Source organism: Chelmon rostratus, chromosome 9, assembly GCF_017976325.1.
Source record: "Chelmon rostratus isolate fCheRos1 chromosome 9, fCheRos1.pri, whole genome shotgun sequence".
Taxonomy (NCBI): Eukaryota; Metazoa; Chordata; class Actinopteri; order Chaetodontiformes; family Chaetodontidae; genus Chelmon; species Chelmon rostratus.
Window position 1 is genome coordinate 7,490,399 of NC_055666.1, and position 26,112 is coordinate 7,516,510.

Here is a 26,112-nt window from a genome sequence, read left to right on the forward strand (position 1 = left end):
ACACCTGAGGGGAAGCCTCAAGATATGATGCATTAAAGGAAAACGGGGATATGGTACAGCAATGTGTTGGACCATCTTTTACTTTGCAAAAGCTATGAAAGCTACATTGATTCACATGAATCCATACTATATGTGTTTTTTCTGAAGTTGATGTAGTCTATGTGTTGTGACATGCAATACATCTAATGTGTGCCATAACAAATCAATCAATCATACGAGCTGTTTATTGTTAATCTGGTCTTCTGACTTGCTGCTGCTGAGCTACACACTGTAAAGGCTCCCAGGATGGGTAAATACAGGAAGTTCTTACAGACACTTTATTGTCGGTGGCTATTAGGTACTTGAATGCTTTGTTCTGGTTAACAGCTATCTTATACTGGATTTGATTGATGTGCTACTTTTAAATTTAGATCCTAACTGCAGGCTGGACAAATTATTAACATCTTCCAAAAAAGCGCATTTATCCATGTCGTAATTGTTTTAAACAGCTGAAGAACACTTCGCATTACACAAATTACGAATATCAAAGTTGTCAGCGACAATCTTAATAAATCATCAACACAATCATCTGTATAAAAGCTTACTTTATGAAGCACAGACTAAATATTCAGTAAATATGTCCTTTACATAGTATGAGCATCCTGTCAAAAAACAGTTCCGATATACAAACAAAAAGACAGATCCAATGCTGACATCAAAGTGCCGAAGTTGTCATTTTTTAAATAAAACATAACAATCAACAAATATTTGTCGTCACAATCCTATATTACAGCACAGGCCTACCCTAGAACATTGGGAAACAATGGTTAGCACAACAGCCAAAGTGACTATAAGGGGAAGTCTCCCTGTAAGAAAGCAATTATTTATCCTAACAATACAGCTTTATAAAATGGTACTTTCTCTCTGAAAACTCAACTCCACTTCAGCATTTTGGTCTGTACAAGGATCCAGTTCCAGGATTCCGGGTTTCCAGCCAAGTCCCAAAATGATAGCAGACCCCATCAGTCACTATTAATATGATATACAAAGCAGCAGAAGCACTGTGTCCAGAGCCAAAGATATGATTGTTCATACTGTCGATATCCACAGCTCTGGCTATACCAACATGCTTCTGTGCCACACTGAGGCTGAGTGAGGGGGCACTAAGCTCACTGATCTACAGTTGTGTCATAAGCAAATTACGTAGAAAGAGGAAAGGTGTGTGTGTGTGTGTGTGTGTGGTTGGGTGGTTTGGGATCAATTAAGGTGCTCACAAACAGCGGTACCGCCACCCCTCTCGCCACATCCCCACTTCCTCACAGCAGTACACAAGTCCTTTCCCATGAGAAACAGGCTTAATATGTTGTGTTCCTCTGTTCGGAAAAATGTGTGCTGGATGACTGTTCCTGGCCGGCAGAGGTGGTCTTACATAGAAAACCAGTCTCTTCTTCTTAGAAAACAAGTCTTTTCTCCTCCTCCTCCTCCTCCTCCTCACCCACATCGGGGATGTTTTGATGGCTACTCTGCTGGTGGAGTTGTTTTGATGCTGTTCTCCTCTCCGTTCCAGTATGCTGACATCTTTCTTGACTTTAGCCAATAAGCTGGAGCAGTCCTGCTGCTACACTCTCCAATCAGCCAGTCTCTGTCTAAGGGACGCCAGAGCCTGCTTTCCCAAAAACATCTTCATCTGTTAGGAAGGGTGGCAGCGGAAGGACCACACCCGTACACACCTGGTAAATGCCCAATGCGAGGCTAAACGAGCTCTGATAGGTCCATGTAAATCAGAACATAGATTGGTCAGATTTTCTGTTTGAAGAGGTAAAGGTAAATCTTTTGTCACGAGGATGAGGGCTGCCTTTTTGCTGAAGATGCTTTTGAGAGATCCAGGCCTGATTGTTACGTCTTATTCAGCAGAAGGCCATTGAATTGTTTCTCACCAAACATGCTCGATAAATTCTTCATATAAAAGCGTGACCCTGCTATATTCACATCTTCTCGTTGCCTACAGCTTCAACATCTCAACTGGAACCAGTTAAAAAGAGCACGCACACACACATGCATGTACGCACACACACACAAACCAACTGACCCACTCATACGGCCCGCCTCCCACCCACGCTTTGCTGTTCTGCCCTTCATTTCGATCTTCAGGAACTTCACACCCAACCATATGTTGTTACATATGAGCTCTTTCAGCTCAGTGCTGTCCTTCGTGATACAAGAGGGGTAGTTTGTGGGACAAAACAGAACATGGCACAGTGCTTTCATCCAGTCACATGACATTATCCTCTTCAGTTTAGATTTGAGTTGTAAGAAAAACAAAACAGAATAATTGAATACTTATCAGAATTTGGGGTAGCGGCAGCTTAAAAGTCACAAGACAGACTCTCTCTGATAAGTGACTGACTAACATTTTCCAAATCCCTCAAAAACTAGTGTCAAGGTGCCCTTGAGTAAGGCACTCAACCTCCAGTTCCTCTGGTGGAACACCTTAGTGAACAGTTAAATCCATGGCCGTTCCACTCGGCAGCTCCTTTACACTTACAAATGCATGTAACTGAACGTCAAGAAGGAAACTGCTGAGAAAGAGCGAGCGAGCTCAGTGTAAACCATTCCTGGGGTGAATAAAGGTTTGTAGAATTAAATAAATAAATAAATATGCTATACATGGCAGGGCCTTGATCCTTCTGAGAAGTTCTTTTGAGAGTTTTTGTAGCTCTAGGACAGATATGTTGCATCTTTACACACCATACTCCACCCATACTGTACTGTAGGTCCATACACACCCCTGCGAGTGGTTGGGTGTGTAAACATGAGTGGAAAAAAAGGGGGGGCAAAATGCTACAGCAGTACCATCTCCATGTGAATCACTGCCTGACTCCTGGACTGCAGGACGAGGACAGGACAGAGAGGACAAAGGGAAACCAGTCTGTCTTTCTTTGTTCTCTGGCCTCAAAATAATACATTATAAATTACTCAAAGCTCTGCTCATAACGAGAAACACATTTCAACTAAAGTCAACTGCATTGCTTCAGTTTCATTTCAAAATAATACTGATGATGTTGTTATAAATAGTGATCACAGTTATGATCATTTCAATGTGCAATAATAAAAGTTCAAAGAACTGAGGTTTGGCAGGGTCACTTGTCGGGTATCAAGCGCAGGCTCTTCATCTTCTTCATCTATTGCTCAAGGACAGAAACTTATCACCGGGGTTGATAAATTCTGGGAACGATAGTGACGGTCAGGAGGAACGAAGGAGCCCAAAGCACAAAATACAAACAAAAAAATAAACATAGTAAGGAGTTGGGGGATTAAGCTAGTTTGGCCTGGAGGGATGTCGTTTTGTGGGCTGTGGTCTCTGGTCCTCCTTCCTCCCCTCAACTCCTCTGTCCTGGGGCAGCGCATCCAGCAGCCCTCCCATTCAGCCCGCCGTGAGCCTGGCTGATGGACGGGGAGGACTGCGTCTTGCGGAGGTGGCACTCACGGCCGGCCAGGCCACCCTCCATGATCAGGCCACCCATCACGCTGGCCTCGATCTTCTCAAGGTCGTCCGTCTCGGCGCGGATTTTGGCCTGCAGGAGGCTGATGTACGTCTCATACCGAGTCTTCTGCTCAGAGAGAGGGGAGGAGGAGAGGAAGAGTGAGATCAAAAGAAGATGAAACACGAGTTTGGAGAGTCTGTCACTTCAACACTGGCTTTACTTATGCCAGCTTCAAAATATTTGTTCATTTTGACAGGGGTTCTGTTTTATATTTTGCTTGATAGAGGCATTAATAAATGAACTGACAGTTTAAGACACTTCTATTTTTCAATTTACATGATTTGAGTTGTATAAAAGAAACTGACGAGAGTGATCACAAGATTGTATATGTGCTAACTGGAAGATCTGCTTGCTACTAATAAAATATAAATATATAATTACTATGAATCAAATATCAAAAATGAAAAATAAGTAAAATACAATGGGTAAGAAGAGAAACCACACAGGCCATCTGTCATGCTTTTTGGCCTCACAGCTGCCCTTTAACTTGCAAATAAATAAACAAGGAGAAAAAACAGGCAAATTAACTGAATCTGTATAAAGCCTGTACCTCGTACGTGAGGTAGTGCTCTTTGAGTCGGAACTCCTCCCACTCGCGGCTTTTGGGGTCGGCTGAGGGCGAGTTTTTCCGGTGCTCCTCCAGCTCCAGGCTCATCTGCTTCAGCTTGCTCTCATGACTCAGCAGCTGCTCCTCCTGCACCAATCACAGGCCAGAGGAAAACCAGAAGACCCCCAACACAGCCAATCAGATGCAAGCGGACACAAATAGAATATGTAAAAATGCCCAACCCTGCGTAGAGATTTTTAATGTCGAAGGATTGTGCATGCTGCTGTGATGAACTTTATATTATGTAAAATGCAAAATATCAGTCATAAGGAGAAATGTATTGTAGTATTGACAATAGTATATTGTGTTTCCAGAGAAAAATACAGGCCAGTAGTGTGTGATAGATGCTCTTGTTCCTAATATATGTCATCATCTGTGTGTGTGAGCGTGTGTGTGTGTGTGTGTTTGAGTACCTGCTTGAGTCTGGTGGATGAGGACGGCAGGATGGGCCGGCAGAATTTCTTCATGGAGCCGATGGCAGCAGGGAAGGCCGGAGCAGAGAACAGCGCTGCCACCAGGTTTATTCGGAAGATCCAAGACATCATCTCCTCCTCACTCCTGGAAAGAGAGAGAGAGAAAGAGAGGAAAATCAGCGGTTGATAAAAGGCGAGAGAGCAGGTGAGTGCATACAATCAAAATTGCGTGATTTGGTTTGTTGTGCACTGTAGTGTGGCCACGTCGACGAAGGTTCTCCAACAACAAAAAGCACAACAGTACATTCGACTGGCTGCAGAAAACAACAGCAAGAGAGAAAATATTTCCAATTCACCGAATGTTTTTTTTTTTATTATGTCATAATTTCTAACTAGCATCGACTATTATTTTGACGTTGTGCCTCAATACAAATTTCATATTTAAAATGTAACTGTTTTTTTCCTGCAAAGAAACTATGATATGATCTGCAACAGTACTCCACATTGACTTTATATTTCAGCCTACATATCACCTGTGAATGCCAAACTCTGCAAACACAAAAAAGGAGGCTGTATGACCTTCAAGTCTGACTCATACTTGCAGGCTTGATTTTATCAAAATGACAAACCTACACAAGGTACAAGATAAATTGATAATAACAGAGGATTCAGGAATCACAACAAAACCCTTGTGAAGAGTTAGTTATTTTTCAGTGTCCTGAAGAGCCCTTTTAGCTACAACAAACTCTGTTATGGGAGAGGCGCCACAAAGAAGCAGCATCACCATCCATCCATCAACACTAGCTCATGCGGTCCGGGAGACGATCCATTGAAATGTTTCATGATCTTTGGGCAGTGCCATAAATTGAAAACATGCAAAAAAAATTAAGAAAATATAGTTTGTATTGTATTTCTCTTTTTTCCTGTACTTTTGAGTTTCGACTTCCTGAAGCATAATGAAAACATCTCAAATTGGACTGGGGTCACTTACGGGGCCTGCAGCAGAAAAACTCTCCAGTCTGAGGTTTTGAGTTTCAGTACGTTGGCTCTCTTGCTGTAGTCTGTGGCACGAGTGGCTAAAGAATGGTGGATGCGCACTGCATTCTTCAGGTCCACCTCTGAAATGTCGGCATCAGGCTTGTACTCATCCTGGGTAAGTATAGAAAAAAACCCAGACAGAAACAGAAATTGTAGATCTTATATTTGGAGCATGTGAATGTTGTTATGTGTGAGTTCATTTAGTTATTTTGTCTCTTACAGCAGAGAATCAAAGAAGCAGTTTATATGTGTATCGGGAATCTACAAATGCCTAACATGACTCATTCAACTCATCCTGAGGAACAGTCCTGGTTAAATGAAACAGCAGACCTATAAATTAGCAGCTCTACATATATCCATACTATATAATCGAGTTAAAACAGTAAAAATGTCACACAGAAATAGAAGCTAATTCAATTCATTCAGGTTAAACATTTCACAGCTCTGCATGGGGTTAGTACAGCCTTCCTACCAGCAGGGGGAGACAAACACACAGCAGAGCAGCCATGCCTCATTTCCTCTCTTAATGCTCGCTCTGTCTCACACACACACACAAACACACACACACACACACACACACACACACACACACACACACACACACACACACAGAGAGAGAGAGAGAGAGAGAGAGAGAGAAAGAGAGAGAGCAGAGAGCAGCATCCACCACCGCAATGACAGTAGTGGTAGATGTGTGTTTCTATGGTAATGGAGCAGAGGACGGGATGCGGTACCTTCTGGAGATACAAGATCATCCCCTTCAGAACCGCATAGAACTTCTTCCAACCGCGGCGACCCCTCGGAGCTGGAAGAGAGAGAAGTGAAGAAAAAATAACTTTTCTGTCATATTCACATATTTACAGTTACTTCAGCCAAGCGTGTGTCAGTGTGTGAGTGTATGTAAACAGTCACTCACTGCGTTTGCCGTCCATGTCTGCATGGCTCTTGCGAGTCAGCACTCCGTGTTTGTAGGTGACAGCATTTAAGAGAATGGGAATGGCGATGAAAGGGTTACTGCCATCCGTTACCCTGGCAACACGCTTACTCCCACCCTCACATTGCTCCTCCACCAGCTCTGACAGACTCTTCCTCAGCTCCTCCTCCTCACTGCATACACAAATACCCATTCAGATAAACCTGAGCAGTGTTCAAGTGTACTTACTTCTACGAAACTCACATACTCCAAATACTTTTTCTTTTGATGGCCATAAAATGCATACTCACACTGCCCACTCAAGCTTCTCATTCTTGATTGAGTTATACAAGACCTGTGTGGGCAAAGCAATAAAGGAGAGAAATTCTAGACATTTTCTTTTTTTTACTTCACCACAGAGTGGGTATGTGAAGATATACTTCAATTCAAAGGCTAAGAAAGAGCAGGCCTGTACCTTTAATAAGTCTTTAGGGAAATCTTTGCCATTGTTGAGACCATCTAGATTACTGATAAACTGCTGGCAAGACATCTTCTTCCCAATGTTCTGCAAAGAAGAGAACAAACAGAGAAACAGAAATAAAGAAAACCAATTCAAGTTTGAGAAGAAATTTCACCACACTGGCCAATCTTTAGCTCAGCTCAGTATCCACACAAGTTGACAAAACTCAAATTCTAAAAGAGCTGATAATATCAACCCACTTTTATCTGCTGCAGTGCAGTTTTGTAACTCCCCACTAGGTGGCAGTGTGATGCTGCTGGTTCTGCTGGTAGTGGTGAGTCAGGCTCCACCTCTACTAGATCTTAAGAGGTATCAGGTTACCGTACCTTTTTCTGGTGTTTTAACCTTTAATCATGATGCACCATTAGAGGATGAAACATGGTTTCATGTTAATGCCCCCCTCTGCCTGTAACCTCAACAGATACATATTAGGAACTAAAACTCAACGGACCCAGCGCTGTTGGAAAAAAAGGGGGGAAAAAAAGATTTGGTTTGTGGGTTTTTATTCATATTTTCCTCTGAGGAAGCCACATAACAGACAAGAAGTTCCCTTTTCTAGGAAAAGTAAAAAGAACATGCATCACAAAATGTTGGATGCTCTATACATCTATTGATCTGATGATATCCGAAAAATAGTCAACGTTCTGTCGTTGACAGCCACAATCCAAGAAGAACTACTTAGTTTACCATTTAAATTAGATTTTCATGCAAAGCTAGTAGGCCAGTGCACTCTTACGAAGTTATTATATTCTTATATTTAAAGCCTCTTCAAAATTGCATCTGCTGTTCACCATGTTTGAAGCTGGAACTGGAAAGGGTCACAGATCAGATCAGTTGCATTTGTCACAGCCAATATCAGTAGTGCATTTTATTTTAAGTAGAATAAATATCAACCAAAACGAGATACTGCCCCTTTCTGTTTGGTAAACAATATTTAAGCGGCCAAATATTTTTGTGTCCCTGAACAACAATGACTAAAAAAATGAATCTATCACTGTGTGTGCCTTTTATATCATGAGTCTAACATGACATCAGTTTTAAAACCATGACTTAAATGCTATTGTTAGCTGACAAGAGGAGGGACGGATGTCAATGAGGACAGTGTTAGTACTATAATTACACTTACCACCTGCAGGAGCGGAGAGAGACCAGGGGGCCAGATTTGGTTAGCAGGGGAAGGATTTTAATGGGAGGAAAAGGAAATTGAAAAGAGAGAAAGGGTATTAGTTAGAGGAGGGATATTCATTAAAAGTACTATTAGCAGGGACCAAGTCGAGTGAGCAGGAGGGACGAGGAACAGCACAGCACAAGGCCTATGATACTGATCGTGTTATGCTGGCAAGACCAGTGCTCCAGTTTAAAACCGAACAGATGAGACTATTCGAGGAGGGGAGAGACAGAAACAGGTCAGAAAGTAGGCCACGTAGGAGAGAGAAAAGGGTAGAGAGAAAGACAGGGAAAGAACAAGAAATAGAAAAGAAGAGACTGTGATATGCCATAGCTGACAAAGGACTGTCTTTACAATTGGAGGAATGGCAACCCCGCAGAACCAGTAAGATAGAGGACTACTGTACATACATGTCCGTGCAGATCGGTGTTGAGCAGCATGAGGGCGCAGGTTAATGTGTGGGCTCCATCTGCAACAAGACAATACGCAAGGCCGAGGTCAGCTAAATGTCACACAGGCAGAAATTCACACGACTGCAATGCCACACATTCCTTCATAGCACATGCAGACATTAATCACACAATATCAAAAGCCTGCATGCTTAAATAATCTCAGCCTGTGATCTGATCTGAATTGTTCAATATTTACATTTGTCACAGTCATATTCGAAGGTTTATGCAAGCAACACCATGTGTTGCAGTCATGTACACCCGTGGGTGTTTAACTGAGATCAATGTGGAAAACTGTAATAGTGATGTAAAATCAATTTATATTTATGGTGTGATATTTTGTAGGGCTGTTCTGACAGTTTTCTCTCTTTATAATATTGCTTGTCATTGCATTAATGCCGTCGTCATCGCCTTCACAACTCTGACCTTCAAAGGTGGGTGTCTGTGGGTTGCAGTGGCAGAAGCGTCTAGAGAAATGCACCAGGACCCTCTCTCTCTCCTGGGTCTCTCCCATCAGTGGAAAAGCCTTTAAGAAGTTCCTGTTACACAAATGAAGCCATGAGGTCAACAGGAGGTAAAATGTTTCCCAGTAACGTATCTCTGGAACATGAATGAATTAAATCACCTCTGTTTGAAACCGTGTGAAACATTTCACTTTTAGAAAAAACATAGTAGTCAAGCCTGCTTTTTAAAACTCAGCCTAGTGGTCATGTTCTGCAGTATATTGTCATAAGGAAGGATTGTGTCATCTCTTTGTCTCTTTGTGTATGTATGAACTGGTTGAACTTTTGAACTGCAAATACATGAGTTTGATTTTGTAATTGTTTGCCAAAAATTTCAGTCGCACTTTCATACTGTACATTTTGAGGTGAGAGAATAATCCACAATTTTGATAATCAACTAATTGTTTCAGTCATTTTTCAAGATAAACCACTAAATACTTGCTACAAGACATGTGAAGTTGCCACCTTGAACATTGCATAGGCTAAATTATTAATTTATTAATAAAAAAAATCATCAGATTAATCAATAATCAAAATTATTGTTAGTTTCGGCCCTATATTAATGCGCCCTCTTCCAATCAAGCTGCAGAAAAAAAATTGATAGAAATAATTTGCTGCATAATAATGATTTGCTTGATGCAGTCACTTACTACACTAACCTTCATTAAACCACACTTTTACATGTTACATGTTACTTTCTAACAACAGTAAGACAATCTGGCCCAGTCTGAAGTGCACACATGCAGCTGAGCATGCTGCGCTGAGCTGCAGGCGGCAGTTTGAGACAGCAAAATGTCAGGTGCAAGGCAGTGATGTACTTTGCAGCTGTCAGCTCCACTGGCTAACTGTACTCAACACGACAGCTTGATTAGCACAAAGCTAATGCCTTGTGAAGAGGGAAAGTGAAGAATACACCCACGCACGCATGTGTATCGATGTCTACATCAAACACTCATCACTTCCAAGTGCTGACTGTGCATTACCTCAGGGCTCGATCCAGCGACAGGCCAGAGAAATCAAAGAAACTCAGGTACTCTGATGCCACCAACTGGCTGAACTCATTACTGCAGGGAGACAGAGAGAGCATCAGCACATCAACGTGGCACTGAAGATGTATGAGTGTGTTATATAAGTGCTTTCTTTCTGTATTCGAGAACGCTCTGTTAGTAATGCTTTAAGAATAAAGTAAGCGCGTGCAGATGTCTTTGAATATGAGTGTATTAGTCAATCAGGTGCATCTATATGTACATTACGGCTGTGTCTTATCTATACATGTGCACATGTTAAAATACTGAACATACGTAACTATGTTAACATGTTTTCCTCTGTTTCTGGTGATTTCTCAGTCCATCAGTCATTGTACGTGTACATGTGTCACTGTGTGTGTGTGTATGTGCGCTCACTTCTTGCCCAGGTGTCTGGCCACATCACAGCGTTTGAAGCCCTCAAGGTGATAGAGGCGTTTGGCCAGCCTCTTGGCGGCCTCACAGTCGGCTCGGCAGCCATTGGCCAGAGTGTCAGTGCTGCCGCGCTCCAAACGCTCCAGACTGCCCAGATCGCACTCGTCTGAGTCAGACAGCACGTCTGTGAGGTTGGCATCACTGGATGAGAGGAGAACATATGCACACACACAAACACACACAAGCAGGTGCAAAGGTTAATGAATGGAACACATGTCCTTTGTTACATGCCCCCCCTCCCCACTTAAAATGAGACAGAGGAAACTCAACCGCTGAGCATAAAACGCAATTACATAAACATGTTCACATACACACAAACATAAGTCAAATGAGGTTTAAATGACTTGTTATGACACTGACCCAGTTTCTCTGTCACTAAATGTCCTACTTTAATGCAGCGACTCTAAAGGCTGATTTTGAGGCAGCTTTCACCTGCCACGATCTCTTCCAAAAACCTCCACTAATCTCAGACTGTTAACCTCTAACATGATTTGAATTAAAGCGCTGTAAAATAAAAACTGAATTCCCTAAATTCTACATCTTCATTCCTCTATTTCAGGCAAATGCAGCCTGGGAGTTAGAAAAGTGAGCTTTTCATTTTTAAAGGTCCATATACAAGTAAAGCTCTCTCAAGCCTCAACAACTCCCATCAACTTGCTCTTGAGCAAAACACCCAACCTCCAACTGAACAAGTAACTTGTCCATTTAATGCTCATCACTAGGCTGTCAACTGGTTCCCAGCTGTGAATGGGTGTATCTGTGTGATTATGAAGCAGGGCGTTTCTGCAAAAGACTGAATGTACTGAATCAGCCCTGCAGGAGTAGTTAAGGTTAAGAAAAATGAAAATGAGCTGCAGAGGATGCGAGAGCAAACAGGTTTCATTGCCAAGCAATGACATGCAAAGTCTGCATGAAAGACAGATGTTCTTGAACACCACGTACCGTGTTTGAAGTCATTATCTCTTGCATTGACATTGTAATATCGCATTGTTTTAAACTGGCATGAATTGAAAAGTTGTTTCATTAAACTGAATCATAAGCTATCGGCGATGATTACGAAACCAAAATCCTTTTAGGCTCTTTTCAGCTCTTTTTCATATTCATATTCTCCAGATGTTAAAGGAACGTGCTTGTTTGGTACAGACCCAAACAAAAATCACATCATCATCTTCTTTTTTCAGTGAAATGAGGTGCAAAAATTACAATTCCCACTAAAATTGTGATTTTATCACCATTAGAATATCTGTCAAAATGTTCCCAAGGTGATTTTTCTGCATATTGTTCAGCCCTACTTGAAGACTTAACATTGACAAACGAGGCCATCATTGCGTAAAGTGTCTTGCTGAGGGACACAGTTTAATGAACTGTCTAATCAGGCCAAGGCCTCACACTCTGTGTAACTGTTTAAGTGTTACCAAGAGAACAGAATTGACACAGTGTATTAATTAGTGCTCTACTTATTTATTTATGACTACTGAGGTAGTTTGATAAACATATTGAGCTGTGTCCACTGTACTGCTTTGCACTGTATACTTTGGTACACACAACAGTTCATCAGTGGGAAGTTAATTAGCCTTTTTATTGCACTTTAAACACCCAGTGCTGATGGTTTGGTTTTAATTACTTGTTAAAAAAACATTTTGTTACTTTTGCTACTTCACTGTGCTTTCTTCACGTCTAACTTACAGTGTCCATAATGCATTTATCCTGCCCAACCCCCATAGGTAATACTTTAAACATTCAAGAAAAAGAGCATAACATTTAATATCAAAGAACAAACATAGACATACTGTTGGATATATCAGCAAATCAGCACAAAACAGCGAACTGTCTCAGTTTTGTTTGTTAAGAAAGAGATTAAACACGTTCACCTCCATCAGTCTAAATGGCATTTCCTCATTTCCTGTCTGTGTGTGCATCTGTGTGGCATCGTCAGCATTCTCGCTAGATGATTCAGATGTTTTTTTGCATAATCTGATCAGCCCAATTGCATTACCCTCACAAATTGAATACATTACGCACTGCTGTCGAAAGGGATTTGCTAGTTACCATGGATACAGCGGAAGCCAAGTGTCCTGTGGTAAAAGAAGAAGAAGTAAAAGGACTGTAGTCTACCTTCAGGCTTTCTATCACAATTCTGCGTTGTGTGGCAAAAACAAGCATCAGAAAAAGCGGGCCAATACAAAAGACTGAAAAATAAATAAAAACAAACAACAAACACAGCCGGGAGTCAGCCCCCTGCGTTCACATGCTGAATGGTTGACTATGCACAACACTGCTACAGCTGAAATCTACAAAGGGCCCTGACTTCCTTGCTCCAGGCAAGGTTATGCTCTCCCACCTTGGCTGATTCATTAGGCTCTTAGAACTACTTTTTCAACTGGCCCCTGACCTTCGATCAATTTGCCTTGGGAGGCCCTACAAGGTGCTATAGCCCCCAACAACACAGTTGCCAGGGTCACAAGGACAAATATACCCTCCACAACAACAAGGTGGATCATGCAAACTCCTCCACTTTATCATGGTAGAGCATCACTGCCAAGAATGACGATAAGATTGCAGATACGGTCTGGTAGAAGCAGTTTCATTTGCAGGGTGCTCGGGTTCATCCTGGGGGACAGGGTGGGGAGTTTGTATATCCGGAAGGAGTAAAACCACCACTCTCTAACATGAAGAAGGAGTCCGTTGAGGTGGCTTGGGGATCTGATTAAAACATTTCCTGTCCAGCTCCCTCTGGAAGTATTCTGGACATGTCTAACAGGGAGGAGACCTCTGGGCAGACTCTGAGTCTGCTCAATGGACTACATATCCCACCTAACCTCTGGGAAAGTCACTGGAACCCGCTTTGGAATCCAGACAAGTGGTTGAAAATAAATAAATAAATACACACATGAATAAATTTTGCACAAATGCATGCACACACTTTAAGACATACGTAAACACACACACACAGGGACACACACAAAATAAAATGAAATGTGGTAAACCACCAAAACAATATCTGGCTTAGTGTTTGTGGTGAAATTGCTTTCGCTTGTCTGACCATATTAATTCACTAGACTCAGCGAGACCTCATACATCATTCAAAGCTCATGTCAGTCATGGGACTAAAATGATGCCGGGCTACCCCAATTCACTGCTGTCTGGCAATAATAGAGCCAATGCACACACGCGCAAACAGGCGCACACACGAGCTGGCACACACACAGACACACAAAATAATAGTGAGTGAGACACAATATGAAGTGTCAGATATCTAGCGCAGGCCCTTTGTGGCCCAATACTTGGCATTACTAAGGGCCAAGTGGCACACAGTAAACCTATTTGTCTATCTAAAGGCACAATTCTGTATCCGCAGGCCATGCATATTTACTCACTGTAACCACCGCTTATTCTGTGTATGTGTATATGTGCATGTGTGTGTGTGTTTGTGTGTGTGTGTGAGTAAGTGTGTCCGAGATGGAGAGCATGATGGTGCATGCCACTGACTCATGCTAATCTCTTTGGCTGTGCCTGTACCCACCTACAAGGTGTGTCTGCATACAAGGTGTGTATGTGTGTGCGTGTATGTGCATGTGTGTCAGACAGAACTGTAGATACCATCTCTGCAAAACAAAAACTCTGTTGCAATATTGGACTCTTGAATGTGTAACAAGCCACAATAACACCTCTGGGCATGAAAACTGACACAAAGTTAGATCCATGTTTCCATATCACTTTTTTCCCCACACTATTATTGACAATGTTGGGTTATCAATTAAGGTCATGATGGGTAAAGAGCTGGCTATATTGACAAGGCAGAAAATAACAATTCAACAATTAAGCACCCCTCAAGTAGGGTATAGTTGAAACAATGATGTATCAATAGATTAATGCTGGACGAAGAAATATTGGGAATAACTTGAACAACTGATTATCAAGTAATAATGCTAAGAAAAAAATCAGCTAAATTCTCAAAATCCACTATTTGGATTAGCAAGCTCTTTCAGTCCATATGGTAAAATACCGCAGGATATAGAAATATTGCTGAAGTCACTTTTGTCTTTAACTTTGGTATCACAGAGAAGTCCCTGTATAAAAAGTCCTATCGTGATTTGTCGTCCGAGTAAAGAGTACAGCTCACTATTTCCATTTTGCCACGCAGCATAATGTTCCCACCCATTTGGATGCAAACGCTTAAAACAATTCCCGGCCTGTGGAGATATCAGACTTACAGCAGTTGCAGCAAAAAGTCGAAGTGAACATCATATTCGTCTTTCCACATCGTCTCTCGGATCTTTGAAATCAGCGGGGAAAGGCGCGCGACGGTCCGTCCGCCTCATCACCCTGCAGTCGGTAAAATCTCCATCGGCCCGGTTTGCTGTTTAACTTCAAGCCAAATCAGATTTCTTCAAGGCGGAAGTCAGGTCACACATAATTACAGGCTATTCGGAGATGATAAAGCAGACCGTGGCGTTATTTCACCATAGTGTCAACAGGCTGGGGCTGTGTTTTCAGTTTTTTCCTTGAACTTTCTTGGCTGTCTCTACGCTCCACAGAGGAGAGGATGTTGGGGGCGGAGCAAACGACAGGACAGGCTTTTCCTGATGAATTAGACCGTTCCTGGTGGGGGCCTTACAATGGCTCTGTGTGTCCCAGCCAACACGACTTCCTCTGCATTTAAGTGAAGGGCTCCGAGCCAGCAGATCAGTTCAATACCAGCGGGGCGTCCTGTATTTGGACTCTTCAAGCCCACTAAGCTGCTTTCCAGCATGTAGTTATTTGATGTGGTTATTTCTGTACATTCATTCCGTGAATTGCTGCAATGTGGCTCAACAACCACTGATGAAAGGCAAAGAGTAAAGCCACCCTACATTAATGTAATATATGAAAAAGACCGGAGGTTTAATTTGGCAGATTGTACCACTCTTTTGTCCAAAAAAATTATGACATGGAATTTGGTGTTGAGCTAAAATGTTATAGGGCAGAATGTAAATATTAAAAGAAACATAATTGATTTATTAAAGTCACTTTCTATGTGTCAATGTAAATCATGTTCAGTAATATAAAAGTACACAGACACACTGACACATCCCTGCATGCTAACCTCTCCATCTAAATTCCTCCTTCCTCTTTCTACACGGGTGGAAAGAAGAACAATAGAAGAAGTAGAGGACAAAGAGGCAGCTGTAGGGTCAAAAGTACAATATTTGGGGGATGAGATGGACGATGGGCCCAGAGACAAAACCCTGGAGGAAGTCTGATTGGTATTTGGACAGGTCAGCAACCTACGAGACTCACTACAGCCTGGTTCTGCACTTTATTATGTGCAGACAACAACAGTGACTAAAGTTCCTTGACAACAACAAAAACAGAGTAATTCAGTCTGCACTGGGACCAGGTTACATTTTTGGACCAAGCAGACACTGAATAGTGATCACACAGCAGTTTTTTTTGAGCGGCTTACAGCCATGACTCATGGATAACCTCTGTCATTGACACACCATGGATTTTTCACAGACAGCAGAATTCACAAAGCTATTGTAGAGCAGATGTGATGTTCTCATGGCAGCCAACAGACAGAAAACAAAAACTGATTCAGTGTTTTAAGTAGTTAGCCAGAGGAGGATACATGAGATAAGTGGCGCACTTATCCTTAACATAGGCAGCCTATTAAAATGAGTCTGAATTTTGTGCTTCTCAGCCAGTCAGCTATTCTGTCTTAATGCCAAGGTTAGACTCACAGAGCAGTTGAAGAGTTTGTCCAGTTATGCTCCACCTAGCTGCATCCTAGAAACCAGTAAACTCTAGGTATAGTGTCATGGAAACTATCTGTGGTACCTCCACCTCTGCAAGCCCTGCAAAGGATGAATTATGCCTTCAATGGTTGTAATGGATAATTTAGTAATTTATTAAAATTTACCATAAAGTCAGATTAAACTGCTGACATACTTACAATTGGTGTTTCTCTGTAAACCCTTTGAAGACTCCATCTCTTAAACTTAGCAACATTTGTCGTACCTTTACATCAACTCATTTGGGGGGAGAGTGATTTTATCAAATTACAGGTTTGTAATTCTTTGTTTTTGTTATTTTGCTATTGGTTTTGTAATCCCCGGCAAGAATTCTCTCCTTATCAGGAGGATGGGTTTGTGTGTCCCTGTGAGCTATGTTGTCTGGGGGAATAGTTCCTGGTCCCCTGAAGCAAATTGGTCCCGGGGGAGGGCCCAGACTATGAGACTCCAACATGCATGTAGCATCTCACCTGCAGTCTTGTGTACTGTGTGAGTACAAGACATCAGGGCCACTGCTATGAGCCATCCAGTTATTTTATGATCAAAGAGAGCTGTGTTTGTATTGTCTGCAGGAAGTCAAAGACATTTTCATTGGGTGTTGGGCTCCCCAAAAGTTGTCCCTTGACACAGAATGTGTTTTTGACCTTTATGGATACAAACTCAAAACACAGCTGGGGTGAGCAGAGTTTGAGTTTGAGATTCTCCGAGTTGCTTCTTTTCTCTTTGTAGATGATGCGGTTCTGTTGGCTTCATCAGACCATGACCTGCAGCACACCATGGGACAACTGGGGTGAAAGTCAGCACCTCCAAGTCTGAGGCCATGGGTTTCTGCTGGAAAATGGTGGACTGCTTCATCCAGGTTGGGAGTGAGCTACTGCCCCAAGTGAAGGATTTCAAGTATCTGGGGTCTTGTTCACGAGTGAGGGTAAAATGGTGTGTGAGATGGACAGGCGGATTGGTGCAGCGTCAGCAGGAATGCAGGCTTTGTACTGGACCGTTGTGGTGAAGGGGGAACTGAGCTAGAAGGCAAAGCTTTCAGTTTAATGCTCAATCTACATTCCAACCTTCACTTATGGTTGTGAATTTGAGTAGTGACTGAAAGAATGATATCGTGGATACAGATGGCCGAAATAAGTTCCCCCCCTAGGGTGGCTGGGCTCACCCTTCGAGAGAAGCTCAGACTCCAGAGGGAGCTGCTCCTTCATGTTGAAAGGAGCCAGTTTAGATGGTTTGTGTATCTGATCAATATGCCTCCTGGGCACCTCCTTTGGAGGTTTTCTGTGCACATCCAACTGGTATGAGAGCTCAGGGTAAACCCAAAAAATCCTGGAGAGATTCTGCATTTCATCTGAGTGTGTGGATGCCTCTGGATCCTCTGGGAGGAGTTGGGTGTGACTAAAATGCTTAGCCTGCTGCCACCATGACACACCACTGGAACAGTGGCAGAAAATGGATGGATGGATTGATAGTTTCGTAATTGTAATATCTAGAGGCAGCATCAACCACTACTGATGTTAAAAATTTATATCAACAAACGTAAAATATGTTATAGATAATTGCTAAATCCCTATTTGGTCTGTTTTTTGTATTTATGGATTTAAGAGACACAAGAATGTAACATGTAAAATACAGAATTGCATAGAAAAGATGCCAAATATATTTGAGACTAATATCATACCACTATAGACTAACCCAAAATAGATACTCTTGTCAAATATAATACTAAATGTAAAAATGAAATTATATATGTCATTTCATTATTGTTACACCAACAATAAACTTAGCTATTACTTAGGGCCCAATATTATGGTATGGCTTGTTTTCTATCTCCAACTGTGTCTTTCTTGTACACACATAAACACACACAAAACCCAAAAAACACCCACTCAGCAGCAGACAATGGACAATGGTGACCTCTTTCGGCTGGGTGACACTAATTGTGTTCAGGTGTGGGATTGTGTTGGGTGAAACACTGAACAGTTTCATCTGACAACAACTAGAGAACAACTTGTGCCTCAAAATCGGCTACAGATTTAAAGAGGAAAACAGAAAATGCCAAAAAGAGTCTGGCTTGACTTCCACTCAACACATACAGGAAGCATTGACAGACGCCTCAGCTGAGAGAGGGCTGTGGTAAGAAGAACCTCATTCAGCCAAAACAGTCGCTGGTACAGTAAGACTGTGGGATGTGTCATAGAACAAGTCGAGCTATAAATAGACAGGGATAAGTCTGTCAGTGCTGAAATGATTCAGTTAGTGTGTGCATCTGTGGTGAGAGGGTGAAAGAGAGAATTTGTATGTATTACTGCTTGTGTTGCAGAAGTGTGTACTTAAATAGTTATGTCTATGTGTGTGGATGTGTGTGTCCATATCACCGCCTGACTGAGAGCCAGGAAAGGATAATCTGCAGGATGTTTCAGCAATGCTATAGAACCACACTAAGGGTTTTATTCCCAAAGAGACATCCTGAAAGATGTGCACGTGTTCTTGTGTGTGTGTATGTAAGTGAGAAACAGAATGATGGAAAGATTCAGAGTGTGAAAGATAGGTATGAAAGCTCCATATCTGTGTCGCCGAGCGAGCATTAGGATGTACGAGCATTGCGCACATCTTTGTTTACGCATGCATGCTGCTGGCCCGTGTGTCTTTCATGTGTGTGTGTTTCTGCACTCAACAGTGTATATGAAAGAGATTAGTCCACACGGCAGAGCTGCTTCTCTGATATGGAAACAACTGCGCCTGGCTTTTATCTGCTCTGCTTGGGCTTAGATCTGGTAGGCTCGCAAGCTAGGGGGAGGAACACACACTCACAGCATGTTTCCCACACGGATACACACAGTAACATATGCATGCATGCGAATGTAGAGCCAGAGATACTGCGTACATGTATGTGAGTAAAAAGCATGAATAAGGTATCAGACACTCATGCTATAGACTTCCCACGCCTTGACTTTAGAATATTAGTTTGTCTCTGACTGTGTGGTCTGTGTATGGTCTAAAGAGGCATATCCATGTCAGCCTGTCTCCTTTCTCTTAAGCATTTCTCTGCGTGTTTGTGTGCACTGATGCTACACCACCAGGTAGCTCCACTGGGTAGATCTAGCTGGCTATGAATATTAATAAGCTGCTAAACAGACAACAGACAGAGCATGTTTTCATGGCCGTTTCATGGCTCTGTGGATTAAGGTTGAGAATTCAACCCCACAGGGCACACAGCTGTTAAAGCAACAGACCGATTGACTACCTAACTAAAATGGCCAAATGTGACTGACAGTATAATCTAAAAGACAACCTGAGTGACTGACAGGCTGACAAACTACACGATGTACACTACAAACTGAAACGCTTCAGAACCATAAGCAGATTTAATGACTAAGAGACTGGCAGCACTGTCACTGACTGCTTCAAAGAAATTCTTCACTTCTTATTGTCAGATTGTCTACAACATCTGCAATACTTGCCAGTGCTTTCTGTATCCCTGTGGCCAGCTGCCTACTTTACTCCCTTCATCCACTGATGTCAGAATAATCAGCAGTAGCAGGAAGAGAATCTGCAGGGAGAGTGGCTGAGGTAAGATTAGGTTTCTTCTCTCCGCCGGGGGCATCATCAAGGCTCCGTCTGTTATGGAAGTTGAAGCCTGAATTTTGGACAGCGGCAGTGTGCATTAGGTTGTCAAAAACATTGCTGTAAGGTTTGAAAGCCATCTGAATCAATTTGAATATTCTGATTAGGTGAAAATCAATGAGTCATTGGTGCTTCTATTCATTGATGCACACTATATTTACACAGCTAACAAATCTGAAAAATAAGATCACTTTAATAGTAAGAAAAATTGAAATAAGACATGGAGTATTACTATTTCAATTGCATTCATGCAGGGCATGTTAGACATGTGTGCAACTGATTTATGACTCTCTGAGTTTCTGCAGCATTTTGAGACACATATGGCGATCCAACTGCTTTATGCTGCATGCCAATGTTTTCCTGAAAAGACACACTGTCTTCTCCACTGTTCTGTCATTTACATACACTCTCTATCGCCTATAATTACAGTCTTGATGTGTGGCTATGTTTAGAGCGGTGTGTCTGGCATGCAGACTATCTTTGTTCATGGACTCTTTTGTATCTATACATCCTGTAAAATAGTGGCCTGTAACAGTTGTAAAGCTATGTCAGGCCTAGAGTATTTTCAAAAAGATATTGTGAGCATTTTTATAATGACAGAAAATCTGGATGACTGCCCATAAAACAACCAAATGTCTACCAAGTTGATGGACTGGCTGATTAACTTGCCATTTTTTTATCCATTTCTTTGCAGCTGCTCCGTCCTGCAGTGAAAAAGACTAGTTGTCCATGACGCCCAAAGTGCCAAAATGTGTTACTGTGCCAATTCTGTGGCTTCCCACCGGGAAGAATGGAGAAAGGGAGAGAAGAGGAATGAAAGATAAGACACAACAGCAGGAGAGCACTGCAGGGGAAATGGAAGAGGAGGTGATGCAAAGAAGAAAGGAGAAAGATGGTGGAGTGGGATAAAGTGAGATAAGACGAATAAAGTGGAGAAAATAATACAGAGGCAGGAGGTGAAATGGAGTTAACGAAGGGATGGAGTGACAGAGTGAAGGATGCTGTAGAGTGACAGCATGAATGCATGTAGGCCATTATAGTTGTTACAGATGTTGTGGCTCACAGAAAGCTTTTAAGATGTGAATTTTAAAATTATAATAGTCTAATCTGTTTATTCACTATGAGCTGTGTGTTCTTAAGGGTCCATCCAAAAAAGAAAACTTCCCCTGGTACTGTGGTGTTTTCATTATGCCATACCACTTCAAGCTACTTCGATTAAATTGGGCTGAAAAGCAATTCTGTTAAAATTATGCATGCTCCCTCTGGAGAATAGCATGACAAAATAAACTTTGACTGTGCTTCAACTGTGATTTTCTTGTTTCAGAGTAATGGCTTTTACCTCCATTGACTTGCACTAGAAATGCTAATGTGTGCACTTCTCCCTTTAATATCCTAAAAAACTAGGGTAAGGACCTCTAATTCATGATAAATTGGATACTGTGAGTGTCTTTAAAACTTAAACTATCCCTTTAAGACTGACTAGCAGATGCATCCACTCTAGATTTAAGTGCTCAAATGTCTGGCAAGCTGGCTACCATACAGCAATAATCACTCACTTACACACACAGACAAACACACACACACTCACACATTCACTCGAAGACCCTGCTGGGCAGAGGAAAGCTGAAGACGATGATGTCATGACATAAACAATAGCTCATTCAGCTTGGCGCTGGTGGTCAGGAAGTAAGACCGTGCTTAAAGGACAACATCTGTAGACAGGGGGAGAGAGAGAGAGAAGGGAAAGAGGAGAGCCGACATCTTTTAAATCCTCAGTTCATCCTATAACTCATACTGAGCTGTGGAAGCACAGGAGAGTCTGTGAACAAATCCCAGCAGTTAGCTGAGCTGCTCATGTCGGAGGTCTGTGCATCTATTTGGCATTCCAGGAGGTTAGTAACTGAAACTGTGCAGTGAGGCAGAGCTGGAGAACAAGCCACAGGGATTGTATACAGGCCAGACAGACAGACCTATAGCCACAGGTCAGGTTACACAGCTTTGCCCATATGGTTCCTGTTACCGCCTCCCCCTTCAGTGGCTCTGCACAGTCTTCCTCAACCCTCTCTAGTGCTATTAAGGTAATTAAATGTAACAAAGTAGTGCCAGCTGTTGATGCATGCCCACAACTCCATGGAGTCTATGAAAACTGATGGGCAGAGTGGAAGAGTTACAGATCATAGTGTAAAGTCTCAGCATTGTCATATATATCAGCTGGCTATGTGAGACAAAGTGAAGGATAATCCTGCTGTTCAGTTCATCGAAGTGATTCATTTTGCTGGCAGCTATCTTATTTCTGTACTGATGTATACATTTCAAGTGTTGATGCTTATCATTGTCTACTGTACAAGTATGGTAGAGGGCAGCAGTACCCCAACCACAATCTGTAGGTCTGCGCCATGCACTCGCTGTCTGGATTTACAAGGATCTCAGTCGCTACCAACACAGGAAGGAGCTGTTTCATTTCAAATGCAACAATCCTGCTTAAACAGTCCCACTGACTCCATAAAAATGTAAAAGCTCTGCTACTGCAACTGAATTTTATTTCTGTACTGCTTTTTTGTTTGCTTGTTGCTTTTTAACCCTGGTGTGCGCATGTAGCATTCACGCTGAAGTGCACAAAGCTATCCAGCCATGTACAGTAACAGTTTCCCTTCTCTCCTTTTCCAAAGATATGAAGGATTTTATGCTGAGCAACATTAGCATTGCTTTTTGTTCTGTTTTTGTTACCAACACCATGTATTTTCTTGGTTGGTTGGGTAGACTGCTAAGGACTTGACTGTCAACTGAGTTTGCATGTATGGACAAATTACTTTCTTTTGCGCAGCCAGACTACCACATTCACCTCCAACCAACCAACCACCCTGCCCCCTCTCCAAGGACTCACAGCTGGACTTCCCCATGCTCACGCCACCTGCTGGTTAAGCCAAGGTCACAGCATATTACAGTAATTACACTTCTGGAGCACCGTATCTATGATACCCATACAAAGCTTCCAATGCTGCAACAGGACACACACTAGAATCTAAACATCCGTGTTTAACACACAAAGTCTAAATTAACACATTTGCTATAGCAGTTCAAAAATTCACTCCCACTCTGTATCTTAGACTGAGCGTACACAATTCCTGTACTTGGACAGTTTAATCCTGGTAATTTATTGCTCATGATAGTTTATAGAAAATAATTAAAATTGAATAATTAAATAACTTCATCAATCATCAATCCATTGTCAAATTAATGTGGAAAATATTAATGATATTTCAATCCAAACAAGCCAGTTGGAAAATGATTATATTGGTATATCGTTGGTTACATTTTAAAGGCCCTGTGTGTGGGATCTGAACATTTCTATCTCTGGTGACTGCTAACTGTAAGACACCAATGCACACTGATAACAAACCCCTCTCCCCCCGACGGATCCCATAAACTGCCCCAGTTTTCACCAGAATTGTCTAAATTATCTTCAAACAAAACCTGTTCCTTCAAAATAAGTTTAATGAGGGGGGCCTCCTTACCTGACAGAGTTGATCATGGCTCCACAACCTTCTATGGCTCCCTGGGAGTCTGTATGGTATCCATTGGGGATGGCCCAGCGTCCGGGCTGGCTCAGCACAAACTCTGACCTGCTCCCAGGTATGGTGGTCCTTAACGGGCTTCCTCCTACTCCAGCAACAGCTCCAGCTTCCCGGACAGCACTCTCATCATCCGTGAGATCCCCACCTTGGACATCTGGTCCGGTCTCAGCCCCTTCTTGCTCCAGAACAGTTGCGAGCTCCAGCTCCAGGGGTTCAGGACCCTGTAACAGTGCCCTCTGTTGGATGAGCGGTGTCAGTGGTGCCTCAAAGCTGACACAGCTGTCCGTCTCATCTGTGAGTGACAGCACGTCCAGAGAGTCTAGGCTGCTGTAGCAGGTCCCGCCCCTGAGCAGGGCAGACTCTACGATGCGCTCAAACGTGGAGCTGAAGCCGTCTTTGTTGTCCACCTTACCTTTCTCCATCTCTTCCTCCAACTCCCTCTCCTCTTCCTCCTCCTGAACATCAACCTGTTCAACAATCTGCTCAAACACTGAGCTGAAACTGTCCTGGTTCTCTCTCCCATCACCTTCTTTCTGGACCTCTTCCTCCTCTTCCTCCACTTCTGTGTCAGCCTGCTCTACAGTAGTCTCAAAGTTAGAGCTGAAAGTGTCCAAGTGTGTATGTGTCCCCCCCTCATCTCCTCCCTCGTCCTCCTCACCCGCTTCATCATCGTCCTCATTCCCACCTATGCCATTTGCCAGTCTGTTTCAACATGGAGAAAGAAAAGAAGAGGAAAGTGTGAAATTATCTTCAGTATATGACTCAGACATAAGCCACTTTCTTTGTTGAGATTGGCACACACGCAAAGCAGATCATTCATATTCATTGCTGAAATCATTCTTCATTCAGGAGAAGTATGCACAATAGGAAAATATTTCAGCTTGAATGGCCACACTGACAATTGAAGCAAGATGAAAGGTGAAAAAGCACTGTCCAATTTGCTACTTTATGAATAGCTGGAAGCTCATCTCCCCTCGGCTGTCAAACCTACTCTATTTCATCCCTTTTATTTGTGAGAATATGAATATATTGTGGTGCTCTGCTTGCTGCTGATGGACAGAAATAACCAATAAAATGTAGAGTGATGTAAAACAGCTTCATTACATTTATATTAACTGTATTTTTGTATGGGTTGCTTAATGTATGTCTGTGCATTTCACAAAATGGGTACTGACCTATTTTATTTTATCTAAATTTTTCTCACATAGAAAAGGAATAATTAATGGACATATTCTGCCACATTTTAAACTTTTCACTTACTGCCACTCGCTAACTTTGTTGGTTTAATATTGGTTTACTGGGTCCTCCTGAAAACTAGACAATTTTCTTTCTCAGTTTGTTCCTTTCAGCTCATTTATTTTCAAAATCCTAATTAGACTAATTATGTACCAGAAACAAGCACTGAGAAAACAATTTGCCTATAGACATATTCAGCAAGGAAGACTGGCACTATGTTACCGGAAAACATAAACATGGTCTGGCCAGCCTTGAGGAAGCTGTGTGTGTTTGTGTGTATCAGTCTGCTTAACAAGATGAAAGCTTGATTAACAGGTCATGTGATACTTTATGCATGTGGATCCTTAGCCAAAACAGATCCAGTTTTGATGATTCTCATGTAGAGAATAAAACAGTAAAGGGTGAAAGCTGTTCTGTCAGTTGATCTGAGGGGTACAGAGTCTCTGCAGCTTAAATTTTATATCATACTTTCACACCTAAAGGTCAAAAGTTGTAGACACCAGATTTTCACCCCTAAAAGCAACATATATCTTGACATAGTGCAACAGTAAAAATGATTTAGTGAACTAACCGTCCAGCTTGTTGAGGGTGAGCGGCCTCCTCCTTTGCAGACGGCTGCATCTCTTCATTTTCCTTCCCCCCCTCTTCTTCTTTCATCCCCTCTGCCTCATGTGTTGCCTCCTCCCCTGTTGAGTTTACCTCCACATTCATACATCCTTCCCCACTTGTGCCTTCCCTCTCTCCCTCCACCCCTCCGTCTGTCTGCTGATCCTCATCACCAACCTTCTCCTCTTTCAACTCTCCCTCTCCTCCCTCATCATTTACTCCTTCCCTCCCCTCTCCATCCCCTTGTGTTTGCCCCTGTGCCTCCTCCTCTCTCTCTCTGATCTCTTCTTGTTGTTTCCCCTCGTCTATTTCGTCCTTTGCCCTTGCCCCCAGCCTGTCCTTCTCTGCCTGGTTGTGTGTCTCTGTGGGTGGATCAGTGGTGGTTGTAGTGGCTGTATTGGGCTCCACTGGGTTCTCTGGTGGGGTGGGAGAGGGCAGAGCCTGCCCCTCCTGGGTCATGGTGCTCTTCACTGAGAGGGGGTGGGGGGTTGTCTGTCCACTCAGGACAGAGGTGAGGACCAGAGCTTCAGGTCAGCAACCAGGGAGGACCCTCTACAGAGAAAAAGAAACAGAGAGACAGAAAAGAGAGAGAGGAAAGGAGGAGTACAAATAAGGAGGAGAAGAAGACAGCGTTATAAAATGACTACTAATAACTGTGGCAGATACCTTTATAGTCATTTGGTTATTTCTAGTCTTAATTTT

General features: G+C 42.5%; 1 protein-coding gene across 2 annotated transcripts; it reads right to left on the bottom strand.

The window, feature by feature from the left end:
* Nucleotides 1–483: 483 nt before the first annotated feature.
* psd2 (pleckstrin and Sec7 domain containing 2) lies at nucleotides 484–25,869 on the bottom strand. Of its 2 annotated transcripts, XM_041943842.1 has the most exons (14): nucleotides 25,376–25,869; nucleotides 23,509–24,270; nucleotides 10,539–10,736; nucleotides 10,119–10,199; nucleotides 9,059–9,171; nucleotides 8,594–8,652; nucleotides 6,971–7,060; nucleotides 6,807–6,850; nucleotides 6,499–6,689; nucleotides 6,317–6,387; nucleotides 5,536–5,693; nucleotides 4,545–4,689; nucleotides 4,075–4,218; nucleotides 484–3,590 (listed from the first exon to the last, which is right to left on the bottom strand). In XM_041943842.1, exons 1-14 carry the CDS (start codon nucleotides 25,867–25,869, stop codon nucleotides 3,360–3,362), a joined length of 2,781 nt encoding a protein of 926 aa, XP_041799776.1. In that variant the 3' UTR covers nucleotides 484–3,359. The 2 variants fall into 2 exon arrangements, with proteins under 2 accessions (XP_041799776.1, XP_041799777.1); XM_041943843.1 differs by lacking the exons at nucleotides 23,509–24,270; nucleotides 25,376–25,869 and adding an exon at nucleotides 14,810–15,093 and having other exon boundaries at nucleotides 496–3,590.
* Nucleotides 25,870–26,112: the final 243 nt, after the last annotated feature.

Coding starts and splice junctions, on each gene's coding strand:
- psd2 (XM_041943842.1), bottom strand. CDS start 25,869: ATGACCCAGGAGGGGCAGGCTCTGCCCTCTCCCACCCCACCAGAGAAC. Junction 24,271..25,375: donor CACCCTCAACAAGCTGGACG/GTTAGTTCACTA, acceptor ATGTTGAAACAG/ACTGGCAAATGGCATAGGTG. Junction 3,591..4,074: donor AGCACTACCTCACGTACGAG/GTACAGGCTTTA, acceptor CTCTCTGAGCAG/AAGACTCGGTATGAGACGTA.